This window comes from Felis catus, chromosome C1 (assembly GCF_018350175.1).
Source record: "Felis catus isolate Fca126 chromosome C1, F.catus_Fca126_mat1.0, whole genome shotgun sequence".
Taxonomy (NCBI): domain Eukaryota; kingdom Metazoa; phylum Chordata; class Mammalia; order Carnivora; family Felidae; genus Felis; species Felis catus.
The window spans coordinates 93,632,111-93,658,994 of NC_058375.1; the positions used below are offsets into that span (position 1 = coordinate 93,632,111).

Here is a 26,884-nt window from a genome sequence, read left to right on the forward strand (position 1 = left end):
CTTTGCGATTCTCTTTTTCCAATGAAGGTTAGAACAAAATTTCATTCTAGAAGTTTCCTCAGTTAAAGTGCTGTGATGCTAGAGGGTAGGGAGGACACTTGGGAAGCTAAAACTCACTATGGACAAGTCGCTTTCTCATTTCTAGGTTACACTGATCAGCTCTGAGGAGTTCATGATAGCAACCTGAGAGGGCTCCCCCTGCCCACATCCAGGAGATAGTGCCCAGCCTGGTAAATGCAGGAAGCAGAGGGCAGAGCGGGGGCCCGATACAGACAGCTTTCCGGCAGTGCCTGCTCTCCAGGGGCGAGACTCCTGGTGGCACGGCCATGAAACCAGCACAGGTGTCTCCTCAGCTTCAGGGACGAGGGAGACAGCTGGCTCTCCCCCAGCCAGGAGAAGACGCGGCCTTAATATCCACCTGGGTATTTTTCCACAGTATCTAAGTTGGCTCTTGTTAGTTTATCAAATACAAGGTCTTCACAGCAGCCCTGAGAAGCTGGCTGGCTGGGAGCTACCGTTCCCATTTAATTGATGAGAAATCCAGTCAAGGATCGATCCATTATGGCCGCTCTGCCACCTTTCACGCTCTCACCCCACTTTCTTAAAAAGAAGGTAGACATGTTTGAACGGTCAGCCTGCAGCGCAAAAGACCTATGTGGGGCAGGATGGGAGATGGGATATCTAGCATCCCTAACCTGGCTAGCCAGTGTGTCCTTACACACTCTGGCCCTAAGCAACACCTTGTCAGGAGGCATGGGGCAGGAAAACAGTGTTCCCTCTACAGCCCCAAGCTCCCCAGGCTGCTGCTCTCCACCTTCCAGTCCACTTCCTAAGAACCATGGGACCACTTTGATGGAAGAAAGAGAGACAGAGAAGGAGGGAAGGAGGGAGGAAGGAAGGAAGGTAGAAAGAGAGAAAAGGAGAAAGAGGGAGGGAAAAGAAAGAAGGAAGGAAGGAGGAAGGGAAGGAGAGAGGGAGGGGGAGAAAGAGAGGGAAAGAAGAAAGACCGAGCAAGCCAGCCCTTTGTGATAAAAGTCAACTCCCTGGAAAAGGTCTCAAGGGGATGTTGCCTGTCAAATAATTTCAAAGAAATGACATTTCGACAACAAGCAAATGAGGCTTTCCTCCCACTTCCTGCCGTCCATCTCCATTTCTCCCTTTTCAATCGCTCTCCTCCCACCCTTGGTTCATTCCTCTGGCAAACAGGGTCCCTCCTGTACTCCCTTCTGCCCTCCTCCAGGGTCAGCTGAGTGTTGCCTTCTTGATGATGCTGCATTAGGAAATCATTGAAACCCAAATCTTGGATTGTTCCAAATCCCTCCATGCCTCCCCAGTGACCCAGCTCTGGACGTGACTCCACCGGAAGCCAGTGCGGAGAACAGCAGTAAATCTGACCAGGGACAGCACACGGGCCCCAGAGCTCTTTCGCGTCAGGCCTCACTCCTGAAGCCCCCACCCCAGCCTGCACCAATTCGTGCATTACTCTGGAGGAGGTGGCTTTGCCCATCTGGGCCTTCATTTGCGCATCTGAGCCAATGTGGGCCGGAAACGCTCCTCGTTCTGTGGTTCCAAGCCCCGCTGCCGGTGGATGGCCACACACGGGCTTCATTGGTGTGAACGGCTAGGACGCTATGCGCACATGGACATCATGCTGTTGGATTGGCCCTGAGACGCAGCCAGGACATGCCCGCCAAGGTCTCCCAGCAAGACAGGCAGGGAGAGGGGGCAGGAGTATCCACGCAGTGCAGGAAAGAGCACTGGAGATAGTGAGCCCATCAGGCACACCACAGGGGCTTCCAGCCTCGATTTCCCTGTGTCTGGTGGTAAAGCACATCTGAAGTCAAGCAGATTCACAGCCTTTCCTTTTAAGGTAACAGACATGAGACAGCTGCAGGGTCCCGCTGTGGAGTCATGGTCATCCAGGGCCTTGTTCATCCCTCTGCAGCTCCGTGCAGACAGTTTCCCAGCATCCCACAGCCCCATTCCAAAGTGTTCTTTCATAGCTAAGCACTTGCTCTGTGCTGTCTGCTGCCCTAGAGACCTCCATATGTCGCCCATTTGACCTCACAACCATTCCTTGGGGAAAGGGCTTACTATGATCATTGCACAAACGAGGAAAGAAGGGCTCAGCAGAATTAAGGGCTTTGTCTCAAGCTACACAGCAAATGAGTGGCAGGGCTGGGACTCAAATCTGGCTCTGAGACTCCCAGGTCCTCTGTGCCACTGCTGTGTCATTGCTTAAGGCCCATGTGAGTAGATAAACAATAATAATAACAGTAACTACAGCAATGGCCCTTACTACCTTCGGGCCCCAGGCTAAACACTTAATGGGCACCATCCCATCCCATCCCCGCCATTCCCGTAAGAAAGGTAAATTAATGTCTAAGTGGTAGAGTCAGGGTTCAAGCCTGGATGTGTAAACGATTTCAGCTGAGGGAGAATGAGGACCCAAGCTTTGTGCCAACAGAGAGGAAGGCTGCCTTCCAGAGGCAGAGCTAGGTTCTGAAGGCAGCCTCAGTGAGCTTGAGGCAGGGTTGGGGTGATGCAGGACGGAGCAGGTGAAATTTTACTTCCTTTCAACGAGTCAAGAGGTTTATACTTCCTCTAACCTCTTATCAGTCCCAAGCACTATGGAGTGAATGTGTTATTGTGTTTTGTGTATTTTTGGTACAGGGACACTTGACAAAACAGCCCTGGGGGAAGTAAATCCTTAACCTCCTTCCTTTGGCAGGGCTCTGTCTCTTGTCTTCCTTCCTCAAGGCTCTGAGGACCCAGCACTGCTCCACATGACTGCCCCTAAGCCCGTGAAAGCAGGGGCATGTTGGTATGTCCATCTCCGTATCCCCGGGGGGCCAGCACCGTGCCTGGCACATAGGAGCCACAGGGTGCTACATTTGTCCAATGAATGAATTGTTCTCTAAAGGTCTCATTTGACTCAATCACCGTTAATGGGGTAGCTCTTATGGGTCAGACACTGTTGTTTTGAGGTAAGTGAACAAGGGACCAGCCTGCAGGAAGTCTCGGTGAGACTTGGGGCACAATAAAACTCTCAGTGTCCCCTTCAATACTTTTAGAATCATCAGAGAATGAATGAATAACAACTTATCAGGGCCACCATGAAGGCGCCAAGTCCGGTGGGAACACAGAAATGGGAACCACCGATGTGCCTGGGGAGTCAAAAAAGGCTTTGCTGATGGAGGATGTGGTACCACCTCAGGCTTGAAGGATGAGGAGTTTGCCTTAAAGACAAGTGGGAGAAGAGCACTCCACGCAGAGACACCAGTAGGAGCAAGGGGATGAGGGTATAAAATTACTGCTTGGGGCTGGGGCAAGCGACAAAAGATGCCCCTTTGAGACCAGGCCATATATCATGGATGGGTGGCCTTCCAGAAGATTCCAACAGTGAATCATAATGAATTGAAGAAAGAAAAAGAGCCTGAAGTTGGCATGATAATTAATAGGCGCATCCTATGAGGCTTCGTTTAGATTCGTTCTCACGCAGGGGCAGAACATGATTAAGCATCTCGGGAAATGCATTTCCAAAAGCATCATCAGAAATCTAGGGCCAAGGTGCCAATCATCCCAGGTTTTGGCAGTCAGATAGGAGCATGGGTCTCAGCCAGCATTTAAATCACCGGCAGGTCAAGTGCCCAGAGTGTCTCCTGGCCCAGAGCAGAACCTCCCAGCTCTGTGCCACAGGACACAGTCCCTCCCCTCCTGGCCAGGTAGCTAGCTAGCCTCCCTGCCTATCTGTACCCTGCCACCAGAATGAGAGACGCGAGGCTGGGGGGCTGCATAGGAAGAAGAGGGCTGCTGCAAACCCGCGGACTGCATCGCAACACGGTGCTGCAGCGTGCACAGCCCGGGGAGGCCCCAGGCTCCAGTGCTTGCCCCTGCTCTCAGCCCATTTCCTGCTCAGATTTGGGAATTTTCAGGCCTGGAGGGAAAGTCCCTCGAGACGAATATTAGAAAGAGAGAGAGAGAGACAGAGAGCACCGGATCTGCCTGGAGAGCGCGGAAGGAAAGGCTCGGCTCGGTCCGCAGCGGGCGCGCGGAAGGGCGGGAGGCGGCGGAGTCCGAGTTACTTTGCTGAAGGCTCTCGAGTCGCGCACAAAACAGGGCGACTGGGAGGACCACGGGGAAGACCAGCCCGAGGGGCGGGGGAGGGGAGGCGGTTCAGTGGGGCTCTGGAGTGTGTGTCTGTGTCAGTGCGCGCGCGCGCGTGCGCGCGCGCGTGCGTGTGTGTGTGTGTGTGTGTGTGTGTCTGGCGCCTGTCCAAGGTGATTTCCCATAAACCACATGCCCCCACAAGTCCTCTTAAAAGGCTGTGCCGAGGAGCTGGCCAGTGGAGACCGGCTGGTGGAAAGTGAAAGTTGCCTGGGTGCTCACGGCGCCGCCGCCCGCTTTCCGCACCCCCGGGACTGCAGCGCGGCCCTCGGCCGGGGCGCGGGCTCTGCGGCGGCCAACGAGCGAGCGAGCGAGGGCGGCCGACGCGCCCGGCCGGGACCCAGCTGCCCGTATGACCGCGCGGGGCGCCGCCGGGCGCTGCCCTCCCACGGTAAGCGGCGGCCGCGGGGCGGCGGGGCTCCCGCAGGGCTGGGGCGGGAGCGGGCGGCGCGGTGCGGCGCCTCGGAACCTACTGCCCTGGCGCGCCGGCCGCCGACGCTCCCTGGCGCGCCGGCCGCCGACGCTCCCCGCCGCGACCACGGGCTCTGGGGTCCTTCCCATCTTTGCGTGCCGGCTGCCTGGCGTCCCGGGCGCACTCGGGCTGGGACCCGTGACGCCTTGCAGCGGTTCCTGGGGCTGCGGTACTTCTCCGGAAAGGGGAGGCTGCTCACCCCACTGCTCCGAGGCGCGCACTGAGCCACCCGCCGGCGGGAGAGAGGGGTTCACAGCCACCGGCAGAGGCTCTGTGCCGGCTCCGTGTCAGCCCCTGCTTTTCTCCCATCTCTGAGCCGACACCGCCAAGAGACCCGCGCAGTGGCTGCGCGCTGAGTGTGGCGCCCTCCCAGTGGGCACCCTCGCCATGGGCCACACACATGCTTCCAGGCTCTGCTGGGGAGTGGGCGCTTCTGCGTTGGAGAAGTTCAGAGGTCATCCAGCTCACAGAATTCCAGGGTCTGTGCCCAGGAACCTGCTGGCAAAAGGAAAGAGCCGGGCAAGCCGCTACTTGTCCCAGCATGCAAGCAGGAGGTGTTGGGGGACTTGAGTCAAAGTCTGTTTTGCGGGGACCGGACTCCAGAGCTTCCTGGGGCTAGCTCCGAATCTTTTTATTGCAAAATCTGGTTCATTCAGCCGGGGAGCTCCTGGGCTCGGCGGTGGCAGAGAAAGGGGAAGGTGGAAGGAGGGTTCCGTGGTGCAGAGCCCTGGGCAGGGTAGGGGCTGCTCCGCCTTGCACGGGGAATATCCGGCCCCAACTGCGGGCAGTAGGTGGGGCAGCTCCTAGAAAGTGCAGGGTGGCACTGTTAACGAACAGTAGGTGTTCTCCCAGTGGGTTTACTTGTGAGGAGCCCTAGAGGAGAATGGCAGGAGAAACTGGCCGGGAGAGAAGCAAATACTTGGAGGGGAATGGAAGGGGTTGCAGGTGGGGCTGAGAGGAAGGGGGAAGAGCAGACCCACAGGGGAGGAAGAGCCCAACTGAGAGACTGAAGACAGCGTCAGGAGGGGGGAAATTGTGGAGGGGGAGCTGGTAGGCAACCAGACAAAGATAAGGGCTGGAGGGAGACCATGAGGAAAGTAAAGGTGGAGGGAAACGTAGACTGGTTTTAGACCGGAGCCGTCTAAGGATCTGGTCATGCCAAGGTCCCTCCAGGGCCCCTGTTGATGGGAAGGATGGGACAGGTGAAGATGGACAGCGGGGCTGAGATGTCTGTGGGCCTGCAGGAGAGGTGCCTTCGTGGCTGTCCCAGAGGCCAAGGCGGGTGGGTGGGAGGAAGAATGGAGGGGAGAAGAGCCAGCCCAGCTAGATGCAAGCTAGAGTGTTAACCCTTGGGTGCCCATTCAGTTCCTCCTCTGAGGCAAACCTGGGGCCCCAGGGGCAGGGGGGACCCCCTCTGGCCACCTTCAAAGTCAGCTTCCCACGTGGTGGCTGCACTCTCCCCGCACCAATCACTGAAATAGCTCCAAACGCCAGGCAGCCCTTGGGTGTTAAGCTGTCCTCGGATGTCAATATCTTGAAGTGCCTGTGGCAAGGTTGTCTTCCTGAATACTGCCTTTCTCACGGGCTCTTTCCTCCACACTGTTTAAAACTGGGGGTTCAGAGTGGCAGGGGCAGCGGCCTGGGACAGAGCCACACCTTCCGCATGGCCCAGTTTCCAATGGGTCCTGAATTAAAGGTTCTGGAGGGCCTGGGCAGCCATTCCCACCCAGGGCTACCTCTTCAACTGCCCAACAGAGCCTGAAGCCCTCCCCGCCGACTGTCCTCCCCCTTTTCCACTCTCCCTCCACCAGGTCAGGCCAGGACCCTCACCAGATCCCTTTACTGAGCGGCATTGGGCCATCCTGTGCCTCTTCCCTCCAGGCCTCCCCTTCCCTCTCTCTGCCATCAACTTCTCCCCATTTTTCATGGCCTCACAGAGGCCTCTTCTCCCTGTGCCCTCCCTGGTAGTCCCAGCCAGGGCCTCTGTTCCCTGGTAGGAGCTAACAAACATTTGGGCTTTTAATTATATGTAAATCAGCATGTTGTTGAGGGCTGTTTCATAGCCTCCTTGTTTTTCCAATGTGCTATTTATTTGCAGTCTTTGTCTCATCATCTGGATTACTGAGGCAGAGCCCAGAGCCCAGGAAGGTGCCAGCTCTCACCCCACCCTGACAGCGTTTCCCTGAATCTGGAGACATCAGCTGCCAGGGGCAACCTTGAGTTGGGGAAAGAAAGTTCAAGAGTCCCTCTGCCTCTGGCTAGAGAATGGGAGACCTGGGCCAGGGGGAGGGTTGAGGGGACCCTGGTTAGGAGGAGGGAGAAAGGAAGGAAGGGGAACGATGAGGTGTCAGGGACCAGTCCCGTCACTCGAGGGGTGAGCAGCTCCTGGGCCAGGTGGGAGCTGAAGGAGGGAAAGATCTCCGAAAACTTCCTGGCCATGATGAGAGCTGGCTGGATGGATGCAGACCGTGCTGGAGCTCTGATAAGCAGGTGCCAACCAGGGATGGCCTAGAACTGGCACTGCTACTTCTGATTAAGCAGTCGGGCTCCTTTTTGACACACACACCCAGGGCTCCAAAAGGTCTCCAGTGTGGGATAGGTTCCCAGTGAAACTGAGTTCGGGGCCCTGGTTTTTTCCAGTAGCAGAGCCAGACCTGTGTGGAATCAGGTGGGAGGAAGGGCTGGGCCTAGGGAAAATGTCTGGCTGCAAGTCTGCAAGTGGGTGCTCAAACATGAGCTTGAGAGGAGTGGGCAGCCCATAAGACGTCTGGCTCGGTGTTTAAAGTTGCAGGGACACAGCAATGGGCTGATGCAAGCCCTGCGTTCAAGGAGTTTCCAGTGTCACGGAAATTTAGACTGGTAGGAACACCTCCCGTGTCCTCCTTAAAGGGTCAGTGTGTAATCAGGCTCGGCTTGGGTTAATCTGGGAAGGCTTCTTGGAGGAGGTGACATTTGGGTAGTTATCAAGGAGAGCAAGCTTGTGCGTGCCACGTAGGAAATGCTGAAAAAGTTCCGGGCCACGCTGCATCCTGGGCAAGGGGCAGAGCCTGCAGCATTGTAGGTGTGAGCTCCTTGTTTCTCCACTCTCAGCAGGGCACTGGGGTTCCTAGGGAGAGTGAGGGCTGGGAGTAATGATGCACTCTCTACCACAGACATGGCTGAGCCGCCTGCTGCTGCTGGTCTGTCTCCTGGTGAGCAGGAGTATTACCGAGGAGGTGTCAGAGCGCTGTAGCCACATGATTGGGAACGGACACCTGCAGTTCCTGCAGCAGCTGGTGAGTGTGGCCGTGCCTATCTACTTTCTCCCCACTGGGGAAACTGAGGCAGGGAGCAGGGTCAAAGGCAAGGGTTGCAGGCAGAGAAATACGGCTGCACAGGACATGATTCATGGCTCCCACCTAGCTCTCGTTGACCTTCTCGGGGTCAGGGTCTCTGACCCACCCCCAAGCCTGCAGCCCTCTCTGACTCCCCTGCAGACAGTGGACAGGGTGGGCTTCCAGCCAGTTGCCTGGGTTAATGATTGCCTGGAATGTCAACCATAGACTCTGAAAAGGCTTGCGAAGCCTGCTCTCCCTCAGTGTGATGCTTTCTCTGGGGAGCCATCCCAGTCTGCCTGCTGTGTCGCCTCTAACTCCCAGCCTCTCAGATATGCCACCGACCTGGCACCAGAGCTACCGTCAGATTTGGAGAGGAGGCTCCTGCCTAGCTCCCAGCCCTCCACCCTCACTCTCCTGGCTCTTGCCTGAGCCTTGGGGCTGGGATGGACTGCTCACCCAGGCCATGAAGGAACCCGTGTCTTATTCTAATCCGGCTGGCAGAGCTGTCAACAATTCCAAACATGGTTCAGCCGGGCAGAATCAGGTTACCATCATGGCTGCTGTCCTGCTCAGAAGAGAATTTACCATCCCTCTGGCCAGCCAGACAGGGTGGGGCACCACTGGCTAAGACCAGCTCCAGGGCCCTGAGCTCGGGGCTTGTAGGCTGGGCCTCCTGACTCTCTTACCTCTACACTTTTCCTCCTGCACGTAGCTTCTGCAGCCATCCAGGTAGAACAAGAGCCATAGCATTCTCTGAGGCTTACACTCCCAGAGCCACTGCTCTGGGGGCCAGCGAGGGCTTTAAGGGCACCTAGCCCCAGCCCCCGTAGATCCTGAATCCCCAGAGCTTGTCCAGCCGTGACTCGAATCCCTGCCAGGACAGGGAGCTCACTACTTGTCGTGGAAGATTATGCCCTGTACCCTCTGTTAGATAGTTCTTCCTTCTAACTAACTGGTATTTGTCAGATTTCATGGAGTGGGGGTGGAACGAGGAGACTCCTTGTTCTTCTACAGCCCACCCTGGGCATGGGGGAGGCACAAGTCTTTCCCTTGCCTCTGTCTTTCCCAGTATGGTTGGTGGGGAGGTAGATGAGCACCAAACCCTGATCCACCCAAAAACTCTAGTTCTCATTCTTAGGTGAGCTCAGTTGAGCTGCAGACGCCCTGCCACCCCTGGCCTGCTCTCTCTTACAGATTGACAGTCAGATGGAGACTTCGTGCCAAATTGCCTTTGAGTTTGTAGACCAGGAGCAGTTGGTGAGTTATGGTTATTTATAAGGCCCCTGTGCCAACCCTATATGTGCTTCCCAAGGTGGGTATATGTGGGAACATGAAGGGAGGAGAAATCCCATAACTGGGCACGGTGAGAGCGTGAGGATCCCCAGTGCTCAAGTTTGGGGTGCCAGGGTCCAGGGCCGAGCAGGATCCGGGCCTCAAGTCCCCTGCTGCTCCCTTCTCCTGGCCCTGGCACATATCAAGGCCTTACTATGCACCAGACACTTTCTAATTTAATTCTGACAGTACGACTGTGTGATATACCAGTCTCGGTTATCGTCCTCAGGGAGGTTCAGGGAGCATAGATACTAAGTGGTGGGGGCCTGCTTTGAACCCAGGCAGGCTGGCTCTAGGGCCAAAGCAAACCAAGATGACTTCTGGGTCACATGCTTTGCTTAAGGATGTCGTTTCCATCCAACAGACTGAACAGCAGCCAGGGAGTCAGTCCAGCCCTTTCCCTCTTCCTCCTACCCCACACCCAACCGGCCATCAAGTGCTGCCGGTTCTGCCTCCCAGCCGCTCTGGGCTCTGCGGGAGCCTCACCCAATCAGTTGCTTGGACAGTTTCAAGAGCCTCCCTGCTTCCAATGCACCCCATCTTCCCGCCATTAGGGGGAGCTCTCGGAACTCCAACCTGTTACCTTCATTTCCCTCCTCCAAACCTGTCAGCACCCCCTCGCCCCTGCCCCTCCCTCCAGGAGAAAGCCCAGGTTGGTCAGCTTGGGGTTTACACCACACAGTCCGGGCCCACCGCCCCCATTCCCTGCCCCTTCCTGCCTCCAAGCCTTGGCACAAGCCCTTCCTGTGCCTGTGATGTCTTTTCAACTGCCCCCATACTGCCCCTTATTCCACGCCTGCTCATCTTTGCACCTGCAAAATCACCATGATACGCCCCAGAGTTGCTCCCATCTCTGAACTTCTGCACACCTGACCCATATACATGTCTATTAGAACTGGAGACCACCTCATGGTCCGAGGAATAACCTCAGTATTTCACTCACTCACGCCTTAACCAATGTGGCGAGTTTCCTCAGCTGGGAAATGATGAGACTGGTACCAGGAATCCGGCACTGAAGCAGGGTGTCTGTTGAGGCAACCACCTTCTCTGAGGGACACAAAACACGGAAGGTATCCTTTGGGTCCTCAGGCGGTCTCTAGTTCCCCCTGTGGCCTGGAGGATTTGAAGGAGCCATGTAGTAAAGGACTTTTGGTGAAAGCAAGCCAAAGAGAGACAGAGTAGTTCCCCAGGATCCACCTTACCTGCACACCCCCATTCTGATGAAAGCCTCACCTTCCAGAAATCTGAGGATGTCTCTAATCAGAACCCACATTTCCTTCCCTCTACCTCAAGCCCAGGCAGCTCCAGATCCCATGAAAGAGACTGAAAGACCAGCTGAGGTCTGCGCCCCCCTTTCTACTGGGGTGGCGTGGCCCTCCCCTCGGGGGCGGGCGAAGGGCAGGCCGCAGCCCTCCGTCTGCCCGGGATGGCGGCACCTGTCACAGAGCCTGGGTTCCCCGATCACATCAGCCAGACCATAAACTCCGGCTTCTTGTTTTTCAGAAAGATCCCGTGTGCTACCTTAAGAAGGCCTTTCTCCTAGTGCAAGACATAATGGAGGACACCATGCGCTTCAAAGACAATACTCCCAATGCCAATGTCATCGTGACGCTCCAGGAACTCTCTCTGAGGCTAAGCAGCTGCTTCACCAGGGACTATGAAGAGCAGGACAAGGTAGGAGGGTCCTGGAGCCAGGAACAGTGAGAAAGAGTAGAGGGTGGCTTTGGTGGTACCCTCCCTGTCCTTGTGCACATAGTATATTCACTTGCTTCACCCTGTGTCATGGTTCCTCTCTCTCTCTCATTCATTTATTCACCCCACATACCTCTGCTGAGGACTTACTGGGCAGGAGACACGGTGCTAGGCCTTGGCGGTGTCTTCGTGAGGAAAAATTCCGTGGCCCCCACCCTTGTGGAGCTTACGGTTAAGTGAGGTTGGCAACCATTAAACAATGACACAAGTAAATAGCATTATGAAACATGAGCACTATTCATTCACTCGACCAATGGTGACTGGTGCCTCTTGTGTACCAGGTACTGTTCTAGACACTAGGAGTCATCTGGGGTCAAACCAGACGAGTACCCGTATCCACGTTCATGGAGCTTACATTTGGCGGGGGGTGAGAGAGTTAACAAAATATACAAGTAAAATACGTGCTATGTGGGATGGTAGTATGTGCGTTGCTGAAGAGAAAGCCAGGCAAGGGGGAGACCTGAAGGAGGTGAGGGCCATGAAGGAGGGCTGCGTGGGGCTCTGAGAAAGAAACAGCATTCTAATTAAAAAGGGGGGTGGGGAAGAAGAGAAGGAGAAGCCTTCCGAGTAAGAATATACTCGCTTGAGGTTCAAAGATGAGGAAGAGTTAGGAAGCTGTGAGGCTGGTCGGAACATTCCAGAACAGGGAATGCTAGGCCCGAAGCCCTGAGGTGAGCAGGACTGCACATTCAGGACCACAAAGAAAGGGTGGTCGCCAGGAAGTGTGGAAGAGAGGGGGGGAGAGAGGGGAGGAGGCGGGAGCCAGCAGGGGGCGCATCTGGGGTCTTGGGGATGTGGAATGTTGGCTGAAGTTTGAGGGAAGCTTTGGGGAACAGAGGAATGACCTAATCTAACGTCACTGCGAGGACCTCAGGGGGCAAGAATGGAGGCTGGGAGGCCAGCAGGGGGCGCGAGTCGGGGCCAGAGGTTCTAGTGGCTTGGACCACTGGGGGGTGGGGGACGCAGCGCGGGGCTTGGACCCCGGTGATGCTGTGCAGGTGGACCAAGCGGCTGTGCTCCCAGGTCGAGTTTGGAGAAAGAACGCACAGGATTTGGGGATGCGGTGGCCATAAGGAGCCGAGGGAAGGGATGGCTCAAGGCTGGTTTTGTCTGGAGCAGTTAGGGGGAAGATCAGGCAGAGAAGGTTTGGGGAAAGGGCAGGAGCTCAGTTTGGGACACATGAAACTCCAGACGCTTGTGAGACAGCCAAGGGGAAATGCGGAGCAGGTGGCTGGATACACGGGGTCTTGAGTCTGTCTGGCAAGATACTCGTGTAAGAGGAGGTGGTGTGGAGGTCATCTGTGAGGCCAAGAGACTGTAGAGCATGGCCCACTGTGGGAGGAGAAACATACCCCTGAACCCCAGCACCCAGAAGCCAGGCAGAGGAGGGGACCCGGCCAGGAGACTGGGAAGGAGCGGCTTGAGCGGTGGAGGGAAAACCAGGAGACTGATTTCACTGGGCCCGTGGAAGACTGTCTCCAGATGGAAAAAGTAGTCGCCTTTATCCAACGGGATTGAGAAGTCAAGCAAGACGAGGGTAGAAAAGCGTCCGATGGCTCTGGCAGTGTGCGGCTGCTGCTGGAGGCAGGTGCCAGATGAGGGTGAACGGAGAGGAAGCAGAGGCAGCGCTGTGGGGGAGCGGGGCTCCATAAAGGCACAGGAATAGAGGTCGCCAGAGGGAGTGTGGGATTGCGGGAGGAAACATCTTTCCTGAGAGGTATTAAGGCTGAGGTTTTCCAATGTTAAGGTTCGTTAAGTATCACTTGGGGAGCTTGTTTAAAATCCAGATTCCCAGTACGTACCCCTAGAAAGTCTGATTCCCTGGGGCTGTGGGTGGGCTTGGGAATCTGCTTTGTCACAAGCCACCCACCCTGCATGCACACTTCCTACACCCGGCGTGAACGCAGCAGGGTGGACTTGAGGAGGGAGGGAGCCTTTGAGGCTGACAGGAAGGAGCCAGTCTCCTGAGGAGAAGGCTGGTGCGGGTTCAGAGCTCCTGAAGAGAGAAGGCACAGCCTCTGTGTGATAGGTGGGCATCGGGACCTTCTGTTGGATGTTGCCGTGCTCCCTGTGCACTTACGAGGTGAGGTACGAAGGACACAGAGGTTTACGAAGAAAGGAAGAGAAAGGCAGTTTCCCTCTTTCTTATAGTAGCCCTGGTGGGAGGCTGGAAGGCACTGTAGAAGAGGAAATGAGCCCAAACTGGATAATCCACTTGGCCAGTGTCACGTGGGTGGTGGGTGACAGAGCTGAGCCCAGGTTTTCTCATGCGTGCATTCATTCATTCATTCATTCATTTGTTCATCTGGTCCACATTTATCAAGGGCCTGTGCAGCTCAGTTTAAGGAAAAACTTGGTATTTGGAAGTCATTGGTAAGTAGACCACGGATGAAGCCACGGGCATGTGGGGCCTCATCTGGCATGAAAGGGAGAAAGTAGGTCCAGGACAGCCCTGAGGAATGCCAGAATTTAGAAGTCTGGTGGAGGAAGGGAGCCTGGTAAGACGACTGAGAAGGAGCAGCTCAGGAGATGGGAAGCTTCTCAGAGCCCCAGTGGGTGTAGGAGCCATGGTCCTATGAGCAGAAGAGAAAAGGACAGCTCGATAGACAGGACTGGGGCAACTTCAGCCCCCCCTTCCAAGGCATACTCATGCCGGACAAGGACCCATAGCCCCGTGGCCTGCTCCACACCACGGGATGACCCTTCTAAAACTTGGGTCTCACCGTGCCACCGGCCACCTCCCCAACAACCCCTCGGATGTTTTCTCTTTGCTGTATGGATCAGGTTAGCAGTTTGTGACATGGCCAACAAGGGCCCGAAGCACCTGGCCCTCGCTGACCTCTCTTGCATGAATCTCTTGCCAACTTCTTTTTTTTTTTTAGTCTCTTTTTTTAATTAATTGATTTATTTTGAGAGAGACAGAGAGAAAATGTACAAGTGGGGGAGGGGCAGAGAGAAGGAGAGACAGAATCCCAAGCAGGCTCCGTGCCGTCAGCACAGGGCCCAATATGGGGCTCGAACTCACGAACTGTGAGATGATGACCTGAGTGGAAATCGAGAGTCGGACACTTAAACGACTGCGCCACCCAGGTGCCCCATCTCTTGCCAACTTCTTCCTAGGTGGCACTACTATAGCCACTCTAGCCGTCTTTTGGTCTTTCCACATTTCAGGCTCTTTCCTGCCTCAGGACCTTTGCACACTCTGTTCCCACAACCTGGACCGCTCTCTCCAACCCCACCTCCTTTCCCGGTTGACCCTTGCTCATCTTTCAGTTGATTCCATGGGGAAATTCACCCTGGGCCCTCATTTGGCTCCCCTCGCTGTGCACTCTCAGATCATTCCACACTTCTTCATATGACTCCCTGCACTTGTAACGTGTTTAATGCCAATGCCTCGCTAGATTCAGTGTCCCAACTCAGACAGTGACCACCTCTGTCATGCTCATTGCATGATTCCCAGGTAATTGCCATATGCCTGGCACATAGATATGTGCTCAACAGATCTGTGAATAAATGACATATCTGGAGATCTCAGGGCTGGTTCCACTACCCAGCAGGGGTGAGGGGAGGGAGAAAATGAAAGAGAAAAAGAAGACAGATGTGAAAAAGGCCAAGGGCGTTTGGCAAACAAGCTAGAGACATGGCTCATCCTCACCAAGTGTGGGGGGGGCCTTACTGTCTTTCCAGGCCTGTGTACGAACTTTCCATGAGACACCCCTCCAGTTGCTGGAAAAGATCAAGAATGTCTTTAATGAAACAAAGAATCTCCTTAAAAAGGACTGGAACGTTTTCAGCAAGAACTGCAACAAGAGCTTTGAGAAATGCTCCAGCCAAGGTAAGCACCAAAAGGGCCAGCAAGTGTGGGTCAAGGGGAGGGTGTAAGGAACAGAGCAGGGATTGGGAGGTGAGGGGCGGGCTGGAGGGACCCTGGGCAGGCAGCCTGGCTGCGACGCGAGCTCCTGTGTGTGTAGATGTGCTTTTCTCGTGTTCATATGTGGCTTCACGTACCTCTGGGTGGTCCGGGCACATGTCTTTTCTGACATGTGTGTGCATGTTGAGACATCGAGAAGGATCATGCTGGTGGCTGTGAGATCAGGGAATGGGCAAGGGGCCCCTCTCGGAGGGCCCTGTAGGCTTGGAGGCTTTCCCCACCGGCTCTGCAGGCTGGCTGAACGCACAGGGGGTTCCGTGGAGAGAGCAAGGCTCCATCTGGGAGCCAGGGCCCTTGCACCAGGAGCCCTGCAGTGAATCACCAGGATACCCTGGCTCCAGAAGTCCCCAGGATGCCTTGAATGTCCCCTCAAGGGAAAAGGCTGGATTTGAAGGCTGAGCATCACTCAAACTCTCCCAGTGCAGGCCCAGCTGCACACGCGTGTATCCTACGTGGCCTCGTCTCTGCGTCCTGTGCCACGTGTGCCCTCCTACATTCAACCTTGCTCCCCGAGGCAGGAGCTGAGGCCCCGCGACCTGCCAATGGCCAAGTCCAATCTCGTTGCTTCAACCCCAAGGCCTCAAGTCTTGGCCACATTCCAGCCCCAGTTTGTTCCCGCCTGTGGCTGTGGCTGTGTGGCCCCTGGCTGTGCATGAAACCACCTTGCTGCTTTCCAACCAGCACTGTCTATGGGACCTGAGGGTGTCTTGTGTTAGTCTTGGAGGCCGCTGCTCAACCACCTGGCCAGCTGCTGCTCAATCGTGGCTTGGCACCTTGCCAGCTGGAACTCCAGGAAAAGCTGTCCCCTGGTCTTCCCTGACCCTGGCCCCCAGTCTGTCCTCTAAACCCCACTCTTTGCTTTCTGCCTTTGAGACCCTGCAGCTTGTACCTTCCTTGCCTAAGGCCTGTGTCATGAGCACTGGCTCCAGTCCTGTCCTTTCCTCAGCCCCTAGCTGAGGGATTAGGGGATGAGGGACCCTGGACCCATATCCCCCTCTCAACACCCCCCCCCCCGGGAAACCTGTGCTGGAGGCTGGTGACTCTATCTCTTCCCCCCCATCTTTCTCTCTCCCTCTCTCTGTGGTTCTTTCAGATGTGGTGACCAAGCCTGATTGCAACTGCCTGTACCCCAAAGCCACCCCTACCAGTGACCTGGCCTCTGTCTCCCCTCAGCAGCCCCTTGCCCCCTCCACGGCCCCCATGGCTGGCTTGACCCGGGCTGACTCTGAGGGGACAGAGGGCGGCTCCCTCTTGCCCAGTGAGCTGCCCCTCCGCACAGTGGACCTGGACCCGGGCACTGCCAAGCAGCGACCACCCAGGAGCACCTGCCAGAGCTTTGACTCTCCAGAGCCCCCGGGTGTAGAGGCCAGTCCTATCGGAGACTCATCTCAGCCCCAGTCCTCTGCCGGGGCCCCCACCCCTGGGATGGAGCACATTCTTGACTCTGTGTTAGGCACTAACTGGACCCTAGAAGAGGCCTCCGGAGAGGCTAGTGAGGGTCCCGTACCCCAAGGGGCAGAGCTTTCCTCCTCCAGGCCGGGAGGAGGCAGCATCCAGGCCAAGATGACCGCCAGGCCCAGTGACCTCTTGTCAGCATCTTTTCCATTGTCCTACTCAGCCAGGAGCCAGCAGCCAGAGGACATGACTAGCATACCCCTGCCCACGGTGGGCCCTGCGAGACCCACTGGCCAGGCCCAGAGTCATACACCTGAGAAGACAGACCGTCCATCTGCCAAGCCCAGAGACCACCAGGAGCCAGGCTCTGCCAGGACCCCGTCGCGGCCCCCACGAAGCCTCAGCAGTCTCAGGACCCCGTCACGGCCTCCACGAAGCCCCGGCAGTCCCTCGGCCCTCTCTGCACAGCCAGGTCTTCCCGGAAGCCACTCCTGGGGCCATGTGCTGCCCCTCAGGGAGTTGGAGGGCAGAAGGAGCACCAGGGATCGGAGGAGCCCCACAGAGCTGGAAGGACAAGCAAGTGAGGGGCACAGGCCCTCGGCCCGCTTTAATTCCGTTCCTTTGACTGACACAGGCCATGACAGGCAGCAGGAGGGACCCTCAGACCCTCAGCTCCCCGGGTTTGTCTTCCGCCTGCTGGTGCCCAGCATCATCCTGGTCCTGCTGGCCGTCGGCGGCCTCCTGTTCTACAGGCAGAGACGGCGGGTAAGGAGAGCCCCTGTGAGAGGAGGGCATCCCGTGAGGGCGGTGGCACAGCCTGGGTGGGGGAGCAGGTCGAGCGGGTCAGAGGATTACTTGGGCTCTGCCTGGGTTCTTCAGATGCCAAGACAGGAGGCCAGCTGAGCACAGAAGATGGCAGGTTGAAGTGGGGGGTCTATTCAAAAACAGGGGACACCCAGGCTATAAAGTCAATGGGAAGGGACCAGGAGAGGATATTCTTGGGCCGAGAGCGGGAAGAGAACCCGGCCATGAGGGGAGCTAGGAGAGGAAAGTGATGCTGCATGGAGGTCAGGGCAGTGTTCGCTGGGAGTTCTGTGGGGCCCCGGGCCCCGGGACCCCTGGGATAGGAGGCAGCCTGCATGGGGAGAGGAGATGGGGCGTCACCAGCAGCGAGGCTCCAGGGAGCCCTCCTGGCCCCACGGCTGACCCCCACATTAGGGTAGCTGGGGGAGGCTTTGATAACTCTCTCATCTACTCCTCTGGGCACCCCCTGCCTGGGGGTGAGGCCACAGTCCCCACACCATTCCCCAGCTCCTCAGGGAGCCTGATCTTTACTGTCTGTCCCCAGAGCCATCGAGAGCCTCAGACAGTGGATTCTCCCATGGAGCGACCAGAGGGCAGGTGAGAGTTTGCAGGAGGTGGGGGTGCTCTGGAAGGCACAGGGGGGCCTGTCTTGGCATCTGTTTCCCCTCCAGAGTTGAGGGAGACTTCCTTTCACTTGCTCTGAGGAAGTGGAGCCCAGAACAGGATGGGAGGCAGAGAGGAGGAAGGGCGTTTCTTCTCTCCTGTATCTCTGGGATTTTTCCTGATTTCTCCTTAGGGCTAGGCAGTTCTGAGTCTTCTAAGTCTGAGAGGGCTGGAGCACATGTGCAGGGGTTTGGTGGACAAACTTAAGGGGCTCCCTCACTCCTCAGCCTCTGCTGAAGTCTTATGCTGGCCCTATGCTCTGCCCACAGCCCCCTGACCCAGGATGAGGACAGACAGGTGGAGCTTCCAGTATAGAGGGGTTTCTAAGGTAAGATACTGATTTGGATCTCTCTCCGCCCCTTAAAATTAGCTACCCTCTTTTCTAATCACCCTACATTTCTAATCACCAACCCACACCTGACTCCCTCCCCTCCTGCTCTCTTTTCCATCCGTCCCCATATCCTGCCAACTGTCTCCTTTCGAGATCCTCAGGAAGCCGCACGGCCCCTCTATTCCCCCCAGCCCCACCATCGGAGGTTAGGCCCTGTGGCCTGTACATCGGCTTATTATTTCTATATTTGGCTTCTAGTCTTTGCTGCCACCTTCCATCCCAGAGCAACCAAAATCTTCTTGTACGTGGTCTTTACCCTCCCGGGGAATTTGCACCGCCAACCACTTCAAACCCAACGTTCTCAGCTTGGCACCTCTTGCCAGGTTTCTATCTGTCTGCACCCCATTTGACCCTTCTCCGCAGCCGAGCTCATTTCTACGTCCCTGCTTTTAGATTCATGGACCCCCAGAACCTTAGTCTTAGAAAGGCTTTCGGAGGTCATTTGGCCAGTGTCCCACCCGACAGAGGCCTCCCCTTTTGCATCCCCGACAGGGGGTCAGCCAGCTGCTGGTCTCATATTCCCAGTCCCAGGCAAGCTCCCTGCCATCTCCCAGGAGCGCCGCAAGGAAATCCTGCCTCGAGTGAGCTTCCCTGCCTGCTCCACGGTGGTCCTCCCTCCTGTTCTCACGAGAGCCCTCCCAGTGTCTCAAGTCAGTTATCCAGGCCCCCTTTAAGAATTCTGTAAGCTAAGCGTGGCACAAGTCCCTCAAACATTCCTCGTAGGATAGGGTTTTCAGACCCCTCACCATCCTGGTCGCCCTCCTTTGGACACACTCGTTTGTCAATGTCCCTCTGAAAATGTGGCACCCAGCCCTGGACACAGTGCTCCAGATGTTGTCTGACCAGTTCAAAGTACAGTGGGACTGTTAACCTTCCTTGATCTGGACACTTCTTTTCGCGCAGACTCAGATTGCGTTAGTGTTTCTGCCCATCACCAGTGCCCACTGAAATCGTTTCAAGTCCTAATGCTGTCTTCATAGTCCTCCCAAATGTGTCTCCTGCACACTGATGAGCGCCTTCTATTGTCCTCGCCCACGCTATTGGTAAAGACGTGACCCTTATCCTTCCTCACCCCCGGCTCCCCGATTCCGGGCAGCGCCCCCACCTCCCGTTCTTCCTGATTGTCTCCACCGCCCGCTGACTGCTCTTCAGGTCCTCCCCCTCCGCTCTTTGGTATTTGGTTAATCCTGTATCAATTGGCACTTACTTGGATGTTGTTTTCATACACTTTGGAATCTTACTTTATGTGTACGTGTACGTTCCGCATCCCTAAGAAGGCTGTAAGCCCCTTGAGGGCAGGGACTGTGTCTTCCACTTTCTTTGCATTTCTTTTTCTACTACAGCGAGGGCTCCTCCACACCTGCCAAGAACTCAATAAATAACTGACTGGCTTCACAGTTGACTGACCACCTGACCCTGGCCAGGCTCTAACCGACCAGCCTTCCGGATGACCGGTTAACCAGCTAACTAATCAACTCTGGCTGCCTGGCTGACCAGCTGGCTAGGTGACTTTGACTGATCGACTGACTAGCTGGGAACTGCTTAAACTGAGCTGCCTGCCTAACTAACTAGCTGGCTAACGGCCTGACTTGCTGATTGGCTCGCTGGCTGGCTAGCTAGGGTAACCCATTCAATTTTCCAGTCACACCCCATGGCGCATACACGTGAGCGCCTTAGGACCTTCCCATGGGTACGGTGACAGGTCTGGGCCACTCCTCGCAGAAAAGGAATCTAAGGAATACTCAGAATCGAGGGAGCCTATTTAGAAGAGAGCACGAGGGAGCGTATCTGGAATCCTGGGGTCCCCCCTTCTCGGCGGGGTGGGCTAAGATGGGTCAGCGGGTCAGGTGGGACACTGGCAGGGCTGTGAGGATGACCCAGACTCCCTTGAGACTGGTAAAGCAGAGGAGGGATCAAGGTCCCTGGGGACTCCGTGGCTCAGTGCTGCACCACCCTCTGACTGGTTGCCAGCCTCCCCCCTTGGTCTTGGCCCTCCGCCCCATCTCTTCTACACCCCTGCTCTGCTTTCCCTGCCTCCCTGTTCTCAGGCCCTGCCCAACTTTCCTCTTCCTCCCCTCTAGATTTCACTTAGAAAGGGAATCCAGGGCAGGGACCACACCCCAGATTCCTGATCCCACCACTTGGATCAGTAGGTCCAGCCTAAGCCCCAGGAGCCTCAGGAGATCCAGGGCGAGCCCCTAGCCTACCTGCCACTCTGACCAGAGAGAGAAAACACAGAGGCAGAGAGACGGATAGACGGATGCTCAGAAGAAGACACAGGCACTCTAAGGAATCAGGGCATACGGGCAGCAGACTCACCCACTTGGTCCTTCTTCCCTCCTAGCCCCAGCCAGGTCTGAGACCCCGCTGTGCCCAGCATGGCTCATGTCCAATTTCTGGTTCTCCCTTCTTCCCCCTCCACAGCGCGGGAATGGGCTGGAAGCCAGAAGCTATGGTCCCATCTGCCCTCCTTGTCCGTCACGGACTGTGCCATCGGGTCTGTGGATGGTCAGGGAGGGAAGCCCCACACAGGATCCCAAGTTGGATGGAGCCCAGGGGATTTCTGCTCCGGGAACAAAGCATTCTGAGCATGCTGGGCAAGGGACAAGCATGGGGATGGGGTTGGAGAGAGCAAGGCCCTGACTCCCATGGATGATCCAGGGAGGCAAGTCCCTTGGCCCGTCAGGAAGGAGGCGGGGTTACTTAGGGGATAGCACGCCAAGTGGCAGGGTGGAAGTTTCCTTGTTCCGAAACTGCCTCTACTTCTTCCTCTTGGTTACCTATGACCTGCTGTCCCGAGTATCGAGTAACGTGCGCGATGACCGTCTGTGATGAATGGTGTGGAGGTGGGAATGAGAAATTCTTCTTTGCTAGAGTTAGCAGGAATCGTTGGTTCATTGGCCCAAGGCCAGGGAGGTGGTCTTGCCCGAGGGGAAGTCTAAGGACACTCAAGTGCCCCCCCCCCCACCTCCCTGTTAGACTCCTCCACTTCAGCAGCTGCCAACCCCCTCTCCTGGCCCTGCTCAGGCCTCTACCCGGCCCCGTTACCTCCCCCTGCGGTCCCTAGTTCCCCAGGAGGAGGTAGGAGGTGAGGCCAGTCTGGCCAGAGGCTTGGACTGCTGCCAGGAAAAGCCGCCTGGTCCTTTGTGGTGTCTGGGGTGGCTGGGAAGGCGAGGGAGAGGACCAGAGGAAGTCCTGCCTGTAGCACCACCGACAGCCCACAGGAACGCTGTCTCCCCCACCCATGTCCTCAGCGACCCCTCCCTCCACTCCCACTCGGCTGACCAGCCTTTCTTTCTCTCCCTTACAGCTGGGCGCACAGGACAGTCTCTCCATGGGACGAGACATCACGGGGGCGTCCACCACCACCCCTCCCCAGCCATTCTCCTCGCAATGTGGCCTGCCCACCACGAGAGCTCCTGACCAGAGCAGCGAGGCTGGAGTCCCTCTGCCCTCGACCCTCAGACTCTGGACTGACCAGGAGAGGGCTGGAGGTTGCCCTCCACGCTGCTGATATTTATCGTGGGCCCTGGCGGCTCCCATCCACTGGAGGAAGGCTGGGAAGCTCGGCTGAGGACCCTCTGCGCCTCAGGGGCTGTGTTCTCCTCCTACTCCCCTCCAAGCCACACCTGGGCCAGGGACCCAGATGCCTGTAGGACGTGGGAGAGCAGGGTGGGCACCGAGGAATGAAAGAGCCCTTTGCCCAGAGGACCGCCTGGTGCCTAGGGATGATGCCAGCACCGACAAGCAGGGACTTGTCTCCAGCGAGAGAAGCATGAGATTGGCAGGGCGGGACAGCGTCAGCTGGATTTCCCGTAAAGGTGTGCGGCCCAAAAGACGGGAAGAGAAGGCCTCTGGGCCTGTTGGTCTGCACTGACAGCCTGGAGCGTGTCTGCACCCTCCGCTTGCCCAAGTGCCCTCTGCTGGTTGCCAGACAGAGAGGAGAGGTCAGCCCTGCCCTCGGGACCTGTCTGGCTTGGCTCCAATGCCAAGGGGAAGACCAGGCTCTGGGATCTGCCCCACTTTCCCTCCAGCCCTGCCAGAGCTTCTCCGGGAGGCTGCGCAGAGGCTCCCCTCACGAAGGAAGCCATTGCACTGTGAATACTGAACCTGCCTGCTGAACAGCCTGCCCCGTCCATCCCTGTGAGCGAACATCTGTCCGGCCTCCTGCCCCTCCAGCCTCTCGCCAGCTTCCTGCACTGAGTGCCCGAGCCGGCCTTGCCTGTCGACTGAGGGAGCCCCTAAGCCCTGACCTTCTGCTGACCCAGGCTTCGACTCCCCAGGGTGGATGGGGTGGGAGAACTGCCTGGGCTGCCAGCCAGAGCTGGTCTTTAGGCTGCGTTGTTCGCCCAGGTTTCTGCATCTTGCACTTTGACATTCCCAGGAGGGAAGTGACTGTGGGAGGGCGGGCAGGGAGGGCAGAGGCAGACCCAGGAGGAGGCTGCGGGGTGAACTCTGACTGAAAATGGGTCTTTGCAATTATGGGTATACCGCTGAGGTGGGGGGAGGCATCTGCACCCTGACCCTCCGGCCCAAGTCTCCTTCCCTGCACCAGGCCCCGCCCCCCTCATAGCAGCAGGGCAGTGCTGGCAGGCACCCCGGTTGTCCCCGTGGAAGCCCTGAGGCTGGCCTTGCTCTCCAGCATCTCAGCGCGGCACCCAGCTCCCATTCTCATCCCCCCTCTCTTCCCCCACCTGGGTAGGCAGTGATACCCCCAGCTCTCACCCCTACACTGTCTCTCTGGCCGGGCCAGCCGGGGTGGGAGAGGGACCGGGTATCTGCTTCCAATTCTGTCCTGAGGGCTTCAGCTTCCTGGGCCAGCCTGTGGCCACTGTTCTGAGAACTGGCAGCAGGTGACAGGGCTGCTGATTGCCCTTGGTCTCTTTGTGCTGCTGCAATCCCTCCTCTCTGCTGCCCTGGGCCCTCCGCCGAGAGATCCCACCCTTCCTGGCCCCTGGGCCGAGGCCCATGACTTTTCTTCCTGCCCTCGAAAGTTGGGGTCTGCTGGCCCCCACCGCCCCTGCCCTGCCGCTCTCAGGCGAAGAAAGAGCAGCGGGGAACTTGCCCTGTGGGGGCTCCTTCTAGTCACAGACTCTGTTTTTGATGCTAGAGTATATGTATTTAAAAGTGAAAGGGAAAAAAAAAAAACCCACAGAAAAAAGGCATTCCTCCCCCACCCCAAACATATAGTATTTTAAAAGTCAAGAAAGCAAATCCAACTCCTTGCAGAAGCTCTTTGTGGGCGCTTGGTGACACAGGTGCGGGAGGGGCCCCGGACCTCTGGGCTGCTCCCCCGGCTACCTGCACAGGAATCCCTTCTTTGAGAAAGCCGAGAGGGAACATTGGCTCACACACTGTGAGATTTTGTTTTTATACTTGGAAGTGGTGAATTATTTTATATAAAGTCATTTAAATATCTATTTAAAAAATAGGAAGCTGCTTATATATTTAATAATAAAAGAAGTGCACAGGCTGCCACGTGTGAGTCATGGGAAAAGTGCTTTTGGGGCGTGGGTGGCAAAAACGGGGGTAGGCAGGCAGGAGCTGCTGGGCCAGCCCCAGCTCAGAAAGCTTTTTCCAGGGTACACGGGGAAGGAGGGTTCTCCCCAGGTCCCAGTCCCGTTACCAAAACCCCCTGCGTTATTGCTGTCCCAAACACACGCATCGGCATGTCTGTTTAATGGGAAAGTGGACAGAAACTAGCCAAGCCTCAGGCCTGGCCAGCGGCCCCCGCTCCAGCCCAGCCTCGCCCAGCCTGGGAAAATGGCTGGTTGGGCTCTGTCCAAGGTCCCCAGACCTGCAAGGACCAGGCTTCTTGACCACTGACCCCTGCTGTCCGGCGAGGGGACGGGGGGCTCTGTCCTAGCGGGGGTCAGGTGGTTGAACGCAGCCTCGACTGGGAGGTGGGTGAGGCCGGCATGGGGAGAGCCGGCAGGCTGTGCGAAGGGTCTTAGGGCCTGCCCCTCTTACTGGGCAGTGTGGCCTTAACTGGGGGAGCGGTGTTGGGGAAAGTCAGGGTGACTGAAGGCACAGCCCACTCCCCTGAACTAGCCCTGTGAAACAAGGACCTCCCCACCTGTGAGAGAGAGGTGGACAAAGCTTCCAACCAATGGTCCTCAACCCTGGCTCACCTGAGAAACACTGGAGTTGTTTTCAAAGAACAGCTGATGCCCAACACCCCCCCCCCCCCGCCCCCAGATCAACAAAATCAGAATCACAGGATAAAGGCTCGGGCACCGGGCATCAGAAATTCTGCAAGGCATCTTAAATGATTCAAATGTGATCCAGAGTGAGAAGCGCATAGAGGTGCGTTGTCTGACACGGGGACTAAGTTGAAATGACTTACCACGAAATAAAAGGAAACATCCAGTTCTTCAGTCACGCTGGCCACATTTCAAAGGCTCGCTAGCCACACACGTGGCTACCCTGTTGGATAGCACAGAAACAGAACATTTGCACCATTGCAGAAATCTTATTGGACGGTGCTGACTAAAAGGTTGGGTCCCTGCACTTAGGGGACTGAGGTTGTAAGGTCAGGACCGGCCCCAAAGAAACTTGGCCAGGGACTAAGTTCCCAGGTGTCTCTGTCATCCCTCTTTACACCCTTAGCCCCCGCTACCACCCTATCCCTCATCATTTCTCGTAAGCATTTCCAATCATTTATGAAAAGCCCCTCAGAAAAGATTCTTGAAGAAACTTATTCATATTTTTTCCTTAAAAGTCCCCTCCTCTGAGATGCTTTCCCAGCCTGACCCAGGCCTCTGAGGCCCACCCAGGCTTAGTTCCTTCCTCCTCTGTGTTCCAACAGACTGAGAGCCTGTTAATGGGTCTGTCTGTCCCACCAGGCCGTGAACTGTAGCAGGAGCCGTGCCACAGCCCTCTCTCATCCCAACGCCCAAGAGTATCTGGCGCTCAGTAGGTGTTCGATAAGCGCGTGTCAAAAGGTTAATACTGAATGTGTGAATGAAGGCATAATAATGCGAATTCTGACCAGAGTTCATGGGTGCCCTTTTCTAGAGCCTCACTGGTATTAACCAGTGGAATGTATACTGGATAACTATACTAGTTCATTAGCCAAGCAGAGAAGGGGTTTTCAGTAGAAGGTTCTCTCTGGCTTCCGATGGAGATGAAGTTATGTTAGAACTCTCTCTAATCACTGTGCTATGGATGGAATGTATACTTCAAGGCAAGGATTGACAAAACAAACAAACAAGAAACAGCCAACCAACCAACCAAACAAAAATCCTTGCCCCTCACTTACCTTTCCAGAAGCCCCAGGAGGCATCCAGAAAGACAGGCCAGGGAACCTCAGCAGGCTTCTCCTGGGTTTCACGTGTTGCCGAGGCTGCTGGAGAAGGGTCTTATCTATGGAACAATAGTCACTTTGGATTCAGAGCAAGAGCATTTAGGTAGCTGGCTTGGATTTCTTACTGCCTAACAGTACAGACTTGGGCAAGTATTCAACCTCTCCAAACCTCAGGTTTCTCCTCATCCTTAGAACTGGTTTCAGAATACAAGCCAGGTATATACATGGTTTGAGGGGAGAAACCACAGAGCACCAGGTGGACTCCAAAGGGCTGTCCCCAAACAAAATGTGTTCTGATGCTGCCTTTGCCGAGTGGTCCCAGGGGGCCCAGGCTAAACACAGCTCCATTCGGGGCAGGCACCAGGGAGGCGGGATGCTACCAGGCCCTGGCTATTCTCAGCCCAAGGTGGTAGAACTGGGTGTTTCTACCCCCCCCCCCCCCCCCCCCCGGGTGAGGATTCGGATACCTTGTAACTCAAGGATTTCCGGCTGGAGGCAGGAGACAGGTTGGAGACCCAGGGGAAAGTGGCCCCGGGAGGCAGTAGGTGCCCATTGGCAGGCAGGGTCAGGAACTCTGTCTTCGAGTATGTGAGCAGAAGGGCCCAGCCAAACCCCAAACCATTATCCGGCCAGAGACAGGAAAGTGAATCAGAGACAACCAGGAAGAAGCCTGAGGTTAACCTCGTGCAGACTGCGGGCCATGGCAAGGAAAGGGCTGGTAGGGGCCTAGAGTCTGGGTGGGCGTCTGGCGACCCCTTGAACAAGATGCTAAAGTCATAAAGGCATGGGCAATGCCCAGGTCAGCTGCTGGGCAGCCGCGGGGAAAGAGCCCATACTCCCCTCCCACAGTGAACTGCCCCTCTGCCAGAGCAGAGCAAATTGTCCCCTGGCTTCCCACCTCAGTTTCTGGGAAAGGGGGATGCTGGGACTCCTGGGGGAACAAGGTGGACCTGTCAGCCTGGAAAACCCCATGGCAAAGTGACCAAACCACAGAAAGGCTCATTCTGAGGCCTGTAGGGGCTGCGGCTGCCATGGCCCCATCGCTGGTCTGAGACCACGGGAAGGCCCACAGGTTGACCCCCATGGCCCTGTCCAGAGTCCACACTGATGCAGCTCTGGGACTGGGTGGCAGTGGGGCAGGAGAGGTTACAGGTGGGGGAGGTGGAGGAGGCTGGATCAAGGGAATTATTGAACCAGCTCCTGGAGGAGAGCTGGGTGAGAGCCCCATGCTGGACTCCAGCCACTCCAGCTCCCAGGCCCCAGGCCTGCTCAGAGGTCCTGGACACCTGTCCCAGCCACTCTGCTATTTAGTCTCTTTGTGTGTGCGCACCTGATGAGGTCTGTGAAGGCCACA

General features: G+C 56.5%; 1 protein-coding gene across 5 annotated transcripts; it reads left to right on the forward strand.

Annotated features, from left to right (window-relative positions):
• Positions 1 to 4,278: 4,278 nt before the first annotated feature.
• Positions 4,279 to 25,208, forward strand: CSF1 (colony stimulating factor 1). Of its 5 annotated transcripts, XM_045033266.1 has the most exons (10): positions 4,283 to 4,558; positions 7,792 to 7,914; positions 9,151 to 9,213; positions 10,792 to 10,962; positions 14,728 to 14,875; positions 16,065 to 16,838; positions 17,001 to 17,131; positions 17,715 to 17,767; positions 18,103 to 18,161; positions 21,535 to 25,208. In XM_045033266.1, exons 1-9 carry the CDS (start codon positions 4,520 to 4,522, stop codon positions 18,146 to 18,148), a joined length of 1,548 nt encoding a protein of 515 aa, XP_044889201.1. In that variant the 5' UTR covers positions 4,283 to 4,519; the 3' UTR covers positions 18,149 to 18,161; positions 21,535 to 25,208. The 5 variants fall into 5 exon arrangements, with proteins under 5 accessions (XP_023114735.2, XP_023114736.2, XP_023114734.2 ...); XM_023258967.2 differs by having other exon boundaries at positions 4,279 to 4,558; positions 16,590 to 17,131; XM_023258968.2 differs by lacking the exon at positions 16,065 to 16,838 and having other exon boundaries at positions 4,279 to 4,558.
• Positions 25,209 to 26,884: the final 1,676 nt, after the last annotated feature.